This window comes from Phaethon lepturus, unplaced genomic scaffold (genome assembly GCF_000687285.1).
Source record: "Phaethon lepturus isolate BGI_N335 unplaced genomic scaffold, ASM68728v1 scaffold17252, whole genome shotgun sequence".
Taxonomy (NCBI): domain Eukaryota; kingdom Metazoa; phylum Chordata; class Aves; order Phaethontiformes; family Phaethontidae; genus Phaethon; species Phaethon lepturus.
In genome coordinates, this window is record NW_010522775.1 from 1 (window position 1) to 9,245 (window position 9,245).

The window sequence follows — 9,245 nt, forward strand, 5'->3', positions numbered from 1 at the left end:
TGAGAAACACACAGGCAGTGCTCAAGGTATGGCACAACTAAGTGTGTGCTGACTGGTTTTTGCCACAGCTAAAAATTTTCCTGTGCTACAACTATATTAGTTCTATACTGTTGTGCAAATAAGAAACAGGAAAATAGGAAAAGTACACCTCACAGTCTGTCTTGTCTCTCTTACCAGGATACCCAGATACACTTGGACGATGCTCTCAGGACACAGGAGGACCTGAAGGAGCAGGTGGCCATGGTGGAGCGCAGAGCAAATCTGCTGCAGGCAGAAGTTGAGGAGCTACGGGCAGCCCTGGAGCAGACGGAGCGTTCGAGGAAAGTGGCTGAGCAGGAGCTTCTGGATGCCACCGAACCTGTGCAGCTCCTCCATACCCAGGTCAGTGTGTAAATATGTTTAGTATTTATACTTTTGCTCCATTCATATAAAATAAATACTGACTGGCTGATCTCTAACAGTATTTTGTAAAATGCATTGTAATTTTCACCGTATGGATAAAGAACGCTAAAAGTGACTTTTCAGCTGCAGATATATATTGTGACTTTCTCTAGACTACACTGCATATATCTGAACAGTAATAAACTCAGGGCGAAATGTGAGGTTCTTACTCTACAACTTAAGTGAGTTCAAGAGCTTTCACATTTATATTTGAGACTGTAAAGTCAAACTGAGGTTGATCATTAACAAAATATGAATACACTAACACTGTCATTAACATAATTTAACAATGTAATTTTACGTATTCTATAGTACCCTTTAACATTTTTACTGCCACTAGGCTGAAAATGGTAAGGGAAGTTTATGTCTTTTTTTTTTCATAATTCTAAATTCCTCTCTGTTGACTGAGAAACTTTGAGGAAAGACTTTACAGAGGATGTTCTTGAAATACTGAAGCATATCACAGCTGGGAAACTAGCAGTTACCACAGCAACTCCTTTAGAACAGAATCCCATTTGACCTGATGGCACATTACATATTAAAAAACATCTATGCAATGGCCTTGACATTACATTGCAAGCAACATAACTGTGATGTTGATGCTGTTCAACAGAACACCAGCTTGATCAACACCAAGAAGAAGCTGGAAACAGACATTGCCCAAATTCAGGGTGAGATGGAAGATACGATCCAGGAAGCCCGCAATGCTGAAGAGAAGGCCAAGAAGGCCATCACAGATGTGAGTCGGGGGCTCCTTTTGCTGCTGATGGTGGATGTATTCTCCCCCCAACTGCCTCCAGCCCCAAAATGGCTTTGGCCCCTTGCTCTCTCCAGGCAGCCATGATGGCAGAAGAGCTGAAGAAGGAGCAGGACACCAGCGCCCACCTGGAGAGGATGAAGAAGAACCTGGACCAGACAGTGAAGGACCTGCAGCACCGTCTGGATGAAGCCGAACAGTTGGCTCTGAAGGGAGGCAAGAAGCAAATCCAGAAGCTGGAGGCCAGAGTGCGTAGGGCTGGTATTTGTGCATGTGAGTGAGCACGTACCCTGCAGAGGTACCGGGGAAGCTCCAAAGACGGGCTTCTCATTGCAGGTGCGGGAGTTGGAGGGGGAGGTTGATGCTGAGCAGAAGCGCAGCGCTGAAGCCGTGAAGGGTGTGCGCAAGTACGAGAGGAGGGTGAAGGAGCTGACCACTCTTTCTTCCAGGAAATCAAAATGTTGGCACATTACCTTCCAGAGGGACTTCTTTCTATACCTCAGTCAGTGGCAGTTAACAGGATTATGACCTCTGTCCTCTGGACAGCAATGTTCCTTAAGAAATGTTGCTCCCTCTGTTTCACATTCATGAACTTTAGAGAAAGGAGCAAACGAGGGTTTTTATTACTTGCCATCTCTGTAGTCTGAGGAAGACCGGAAGAATGTTCTCAGGCTCCAGGATCTAGTGGACAAGCTGCAAATGAAAGTGAAGTCCTACAAGAGGCAAGCTGAGGAGGCTGTAAGTACCACACCAACCAAGACCAGACTTCCTTCTGATGTAGGTGGAATTCTGTTTTGGTGTTTTCTTCTGTCCAACTTTTTGAAACTTTGACTGTTTTGATGCACTTGCTGCTACAAGACAACGGGGAATGTAAAAGTAAAAATATCTGGTTTGGGGAGGAAGTATGTTTCCCTATCTCTATTTGTTTTGCTCCAAGCCTCACTTCCTGCCTCTATTTCTTCCTCCCTACTCTATTCTGGGTGTCAGAAGCAGCTGGTAGTCTGTCTATTCAGGACTCTTCCATGACCTCTGCCTAGACTGTGCTATGTGTAATGTGGCCATGGCGTTTTTGACACTCTGATGTTCTTTTCTCTTTTGGCACACTTAACACTCTGAGCAGTTACTTATCTTGGTTTTGCACCTGCCCTGCTTGCCCAACTGTGGCATTTAAATTTTTGTTTGCCCAGTTTTCAGATATTAAATGTCCACATGCTGCCTGTTGTATTCACAAATCCCTCTCCCCGCACAGGAGGAGCTGTCCAATGTCAACCTCTCCAAATTCCGCAAGATCCAGCACGATCTGGAGGAAGCCGAGGAGCGGGCTGACATTGCCGAGTCACAGGTCAACAAGCTCCGAGCGAAGAGCCGGGAGTTTCACAAAAAGATAGAAGAGGAGGAATGAGGATCCCAAGGCTAAAAAGTGACCTGAGACATGCATAAAATGTAAATCTATGTGTTGCTTTCTTCTGTAATTATAATTTATATCTATGTAATAAAAACAGTAGAGACCTTTGTATATGAACAGTGATTAGCATGCTTTATTTATTCTGGCATTCATTATTTTTGGAGTACAGGTACACAGTTCATGTTCACATTTTAAAGTATATTAAACAGCAAAAAATTTTCACATTTGCATTTTTAAAAATGCATGAGGAATTATAACAATTATATGTATTGTCTATTCATCTTGCAATGAGAAGTATGCATTTCTTTGATAGATTAAGAATACATTTGTTCAAGTTATTTTGATGAATTCTTAGCAAAAGGTAAAAGAAAAGGAAAAGAGATTCCTGTAACTTTTTTTTTTAAGTTGTATATTATTTTTGTTAATTGAGAAATGTTGTTTATTTGGTTAGGCTTAAGGAGATGAGAAGCTGAAATTTTTACTCTGATTCAACAGACTGAAGTTCACTCCAAGCATTGACAAGGAGTCAAACCAATGTGGTGAGATAGTGGCATGAAGGGATAGCCTCACTCTCTTTCTCTGAAACTATTTTATTTCATACGTAGCACAAAATGATAGCCATTTCACAGATGGGGAGAGTGATAGGATTCCACCATTAAAAGACTATGGAAGAAAGAATAGCTAAGGCTGCAGACTCCTTGGCACAGGTAAAGATGAGTATTTTATAGACAACTGAAAGATAATTGAACATATATTAAGACTGACAAAGGTGATGAAATGTTTTCTTTTTTTATTATAGATACAATAGAATGTAAAGGAGTAACGTCATACATAAAAAGAACAAGTTTAAGTAAAAGTAACTTTGAAGAATGATAACAGTTTCTACTGGGGTAATAGTAGGTAATAGTAAATCAGGAAAGTCTGCTACACTTACCAGAGATTGGATTTGAATATGGATAAGTATTTCTATACCATAAAAAAGAGAAATAATTCTGGAAATTGTATTCTCATGTTGAGAACAGTCATACAGACAGAAGATCAAACACAATCATGGGGGTGTCCAGGTTTCAGCAGAGATAGAGATAATTTCCTTCATAGAAGCTAGTGTGAGACTCTGTTTTGGATTTGGGATTAGAAAATGTTGATAACGTGCTTTGTTTCGAGTTGTTGCTAGGCAGTCAAGGACTTCTCATGCTGGCCTGCCAGCGAGCAGGCTGGGAGTGCACGGGAAGCTGGGAGGGGGCACGGCCAGGACAGCTGACCCAGGCTGGCCAAAGAGATATTCCGTAACATATGATGTCATGCTCAGTATATAAAGTTGGGATGAAGAAGAAGGAGGAGTGGTGGGACATTCGGAGTTACGGCGTCTGTCTTCCCAAGAAACCATTATGTGTGACGGAGCCCTGCTGTCCTGGAGATGGCTGAACTCCTGCCTGCCCATGGGGAGTAGTGAATTAATTCCTTGTTTTACTCTGCTTGCGTCCATGGCTTTTGTTTTACCTATTAAACTGTCTTTATCCTCAGGCCCCTCATCTGTTTTTCACACTGCATTGCCATTTATTTCACAAGCTCCTTAGAGGACTAAAGAGTGTCTTAGAATTGGTTGACATTTGATTCAGCCATCACAGTATATTTAATCTATTAATAATTTGAGTCAGCCCCCCTCTATCTTTTTAGGAGTCTTTACTCTCTCTATTGCAGAACCATCCAAGAATGGGCCTAAGAAACAGTGGTTATACCAGTGTCCACAACTATAGCAAAAATATAGCTGCCTCCTCATAGATGAGGAGTGACATGGCAGTTACTGTTTCTGTTAATCATTCACTTCCAGATGAATACACCAGCCAAGCAAGGTCTGCCTGTCCTTACTCAGGTCCACCAGCTCTCCTGCCTTCTCTCTCCCCTTCTCTCATCGCCCCTTCTGTTCGCCTTCTCTGCCCACAGGTTAACTCTCTTGCCTATTGTCATTATCAACATACGAGGCTTGTTAATTTTCCTAAGAACAATTTATTAGCCCAAAATGTAATACTTTGCATCAAGCTGAACTAGACATTCAACATTTACATGTTGATTGCAAAGACAACACAAAGTACAGCATTAATTGTGTAAGACGTCTAACTACTGATCACACTTTGCAGATGGGCAAGTAAATTAGATGGTTTGGGAATACATTCAATGTGTCTAAGAGCTCTGGTAAATTAGAATTGAAGCTGTATAGGGACTCCTGTTACTGCTAAATAAATATGTTTTTGCCAAGCCACAGAGAAAGAGTGTGAGACTGACTTGGTTGGTATTTTTGGTGTATGTGACAAGCTTTAGCAGCTACCTCAAACATGCTGTTTATTTAAAGCAAGTGCTAAACATCTCTGTCCATCCTGCCAGAATTGCCAATCCCTAGCTGACCTTCAGGTGTCCTTTTTGGATATCTTTTCTAACCCTGCAGACGGCCTTCAAGTGCTGTAAAAAAACTCTGACTTCAAATGTTAAGGATTCTTAATAAAGCATGTAAATAACATCTGGGCAGCAGAAGACAGCTGGAGTTCGGAAGGAACACTACTCCATCCATTTTAGAAGGAGACCCACCGTAGCTGAGCATCTCTGGTGCTTTTAGTGCCCCCTTGAACCCTTTGGGTTATTGCGGCACCCTTTGTACGAGCAGCACCCATTTCCCTGTGACACTGGTAATGTTAAACACAACCCAACTGCGGTGAGAAGCATCATCATCCATCACAGGATTTGTAAGTGTACTAGCATATGCCCTGCTATTCTAAGGGTTCGTCAGAGACTTCCATTAATACACCAGGTTTTGGTACCAGCCACATTTCAGAAAGAGTGGCAGGAGGTGAACAAGCTGTTCTGCTAATGCACTTACTTGTTTGGCCGTGCACCAAGAGAGAGATTGTTTTTATTTCCCCCTATAGCGGCTCACCTACGTCCAGCTCCTCTACCACAAAAGCAGGGCATGGGAGGAGAGCTGTGGGAGGCAGGCAGCTAGTGGTCCAGTGCAGCAGGAGAGACGTGAAGACTCCGTCAGTGCCTCACGCTGCCCTCTTCTGTGGGGCAATGGCCACCGCCCTGGTTGCCTCTTGAGGGCAGGGGCTCTGCTAGGGCAAGTGTGCAGGGAGGTAGGCCAGTGAATGCCAGCTACAAACTGGTTTTAAAACCTCTCTTGCTGGTCTGTTCAGCTCTCTGGGAATTTCAATAGTTCCCTTTCTTTTTTCACTATTTTCTCAGCCTTGGTCACAGCGTGCTGTGCTCCTGATGCCTCACATCTCATTGCCTGCCTGAGCTCTGGCCTGATCTCCTCACTCATGACACAGTCTGCCACAGGCTTGGGCAGGCCAAGGGCCCCACTGGCCAGCTCAGGCCCCTGCTAATGTTAGGCCTGTCCTCACGGCAGTGCTGCACAGCAGCATGGATGCTGGTTACACTGCTGGAGGCCCACAGACCATCCACACTGCAGCCCCTGCCTCTGAGGTCTTCTGCTTAGACGTGGAGCCTGTCCAGGTTGGCTGCAACCTCTGCATCAGGGCAGCAGGATGAGGGAGGAGAGCATGGGGTGAACCTGTGAGAGGTAGGGGATGAAGAAGAACATTGTGGCATGACACTGTTAGTCCTTTCTTCTACTGGTTGGAAATGACATAGTACTGGTGACAGTAGATAGGAAAGTGTCAGTGACATCAATAGACACCCAGACAACTTCTGGAGTATATCTAAAATGAGAAATAATTTATTTTGTCTTTTATATGCATTTATTCTTTTTTCTGGGATGTATCATATGTAAGCTAGTCTTTATGCCCTTTCAGTTTGTAGTAGTTTGTTTAGTGAATGTTCAACAGCAATTAGTTGCAATTTCTCTCTGGCTCATGTTTATCAGGGATTACAATTTATCATTGTTGACTTCTTGGAATGCTGCATTGTTAGCCCAAACTGAACATGGTATAAAGGTAAAGCATGACTAGTTATAATACAAAGGAGAAATTTTTATTGGCATAGTATTTGCCATTATGCTCAATAAGCAAAACTTGTCCTTTATAAGTGCCTCAAACTTTTCCCTGTTGAAGAAGCCACCACCTTTCAACAGGTCGGAGAGCTGGCTGAAGAGGCTGCTCAGGGTTCCTATTTCACTGCAGCCTCTCTAGAAGGTTTTATAGGTTCCTCTGTGCTCAGACAACTGCTGCTGCCCCTTTCTCAAGTGGCAGTGCAGCAATTTTAGCTTCAGTAACTGTTGCCAGTGTGGACACCCTCAGAATGAATAAAGGAGCAAAACGAGCAGGAATTGGCCACAGGGAGAGAGGAATTTCAGTGATGGACAGGTGTGCAATAGTAAGTTTGGGTTTGTTACATGTGCGGGTGAGATTCAATTCTAAACTCAAATATCCACATTTAGTCACCTCCATGACTAAATTAATATGTAGGTGAGTGAGCTGAATATCTAAATTCCCATTACAGACAATACTATCAGAGCCAAGCAAATGTTTCGGTTCACACTAAGGTAGACAACCACATTAGGATAACTGAATCATTCTCTAGACTCCGTTAGCTCAAGCTCCATCAATGATAACAGGATCTCAGACACCTAGTTCACAGGTATGAGAGCATGTCTGCATATAGTACATTGTGAAGTGTTGTTGTTGATGGAAGACTTGAGCAAATGGGGAGTGCATGTATATAGTAGGAGGGCTAGACTTGTACATGTAGTAGGGAGGGATTTGCTAGAGAAGGGGAGGCCCTTATAGTTGGCAAAAAGATGTTAAAAGTCCTTTTGCAGTTCTTCAAAAAGTTATGGATCATTCTTTTGCTGTTTGAAAAAATCGTGCAAATAAAGGCTTTTAGCCAACTGTCAGCTTTATACTAGTATTACATATGACTGTGGGAAAACCATGTTAATCCAGGTCAAAACTGCATGCACCAGCAAAATGAGACAATAGACAGAGTCATTGAAACACCTGAAATTCACAATGAATTCCAGTTTTCAGACAATGTAATTGCATTAAAGACATGAAAGAAGTGCTGTTTTATACTTGGGTGAGGATTTAACAGCTAGGGTTAAACTATAGGCCTCAGTCTTATTATTGAGTGTGAATTTACTTCAAATGTGAAGCTGACCTCTGCCAATTTCCTCCCCACCCCCAGGATTACAGTGCTATAACAGAGACACAGTCAGCTGAGAGAAGAGGAGGAAGGAATTTCCTCACTTTCTTATCCAGACCTCTGAGTAGGTGATGCTAAGAGGGAGTGGAGCACAACAGGTGCTGTAAGTGGGGAGGCAGTAGGCTATGGGATCAGGTGAAGCTGCTGAGATGTGATTCAGTTCAGGCTGCCTTGTTTGTCATAGGAACTGTAATTGGGAAAGTGAAGATCAATACATGAAAAAAAAAAAACAAAACCCAAAACCAAATCAAGATCTGTTGCATGGGCATGAAATTGTTCCTCAACAAAGTGAAGGGTTCCAATGTCCTCTTGACCACTACCCTCCTTGCACTGCTGCAGAACATGTGTAACCCCCTCCTTAATCTGGGTGGGAAACATCCCAGGGATCAGCATGGTAGATAGATTGGCTTTTTTTCACATACTAGCATCGGGTTCAGCTCCTTCTAACAATAACTGCCTGTCTTCCAGACTAGCATAGAAACATACTGTTTCTCCTCTAGAAAATGTAAATTCATTAATCCTTCACTCCTTCTACTACACTTATCCTGCAAAAGTAGTGCTGAATGACGTCCCTATGTTGAGACAGCACTTATTTCTCCTGCTTCCAGTGGGATACATGTCTTCAGTTCAGTACAATTCCATAGTCCTGTTCATATGATCTTTGAAACCCTTCCGCCACAGAAACAAGAGTTGCATTTCTATGCTTTTCTTCTGGCATCTAACTCCATGACTTCAGTCTCAGAGGCTTCTTACCTCATCTCTAGACTTAACTTGTTTTGCCCTTTTATTGGTCCTTGTGTCCATGGTGACTTGCTGCTATCCCCTTGGAATCGCACCCCTATTTACTTGCACTTCCTTAATCACATACCCTTCCTTATTGATACCTTTAGACCCTTCCTTCCCCTCTTCTCTTGCTTTGGCTTTGGTCCATTTTATTACTTGGTCACATCATCCCTTGATTCTCACTCCTGCAACTTCTGTTCATATTTAGATGCTTCCTCCTGTGTAGGGATTTCTGTCCTCTAACAATGACCCTGCTTCTCAGTAGGACCCCTCATGATTTTCCACACTACAGACTCAAGAGCATTTGCAGCATGCAGGAGCCTGTGCATTCACCTCTCCACCTTACATGTTTCCTGTAACAATACCATGGCTCTTAACTCTTCACTTTCTCTGCCCGAGTCAGCATCCAATGGATTACAGTACCAATGTAGCCCCTTTCATCTCCTTTAGCATGCTTTCCTGCTTCCCCCCCCTTCTCAGGCTCTCTTGTCAAATTATTTATAGGAGATTGATTCACAGACCCGTTATGTCTAATTATAACCATTCACTTCTAATATGAATGGCAATTCTGCTAGGAGTTAAGATTGCCAAAAATGTTTTGACCTAAGAAAGAGGAGGTGGTGGCTACGTATGCAGATCAGACCCTATAAAAGTACCCTGGGATCAGTTTGTCTTGTCCTTCCTCAGAAATCTCTAAGGTAAGAA

General features: G+C 42.9%; 1 protein-coding gene across 1 annotated transcript; it reads left to right on the plus strand.

Annotated features, from left to right (window-relative positions):
- Positions 1 to 8: 8 nt before the first annotated feature.
- LOC104616795 (myosin-8) lies at positions 9 to 2,600 on the plus strand (the record flags this gene model as incomplete). The annotated part of the gene is made up of 7 exons (XM_010281925.1): positions 9 to 26; positions 178 to 381; positions 1,055 to 1,180; positions 1,276 to 1,446; positions 1,535 to 1,637; positions 1,839 to 1,936; positions 2,448 to 2,600. Coding segments are annotated over 7 exons (873 nt in total), but the record flags the coding sequence as incomplete, so codon positions are not given.
- Positions 2,601 to 9,245: the final 6,645 nt, after the last annotated feature.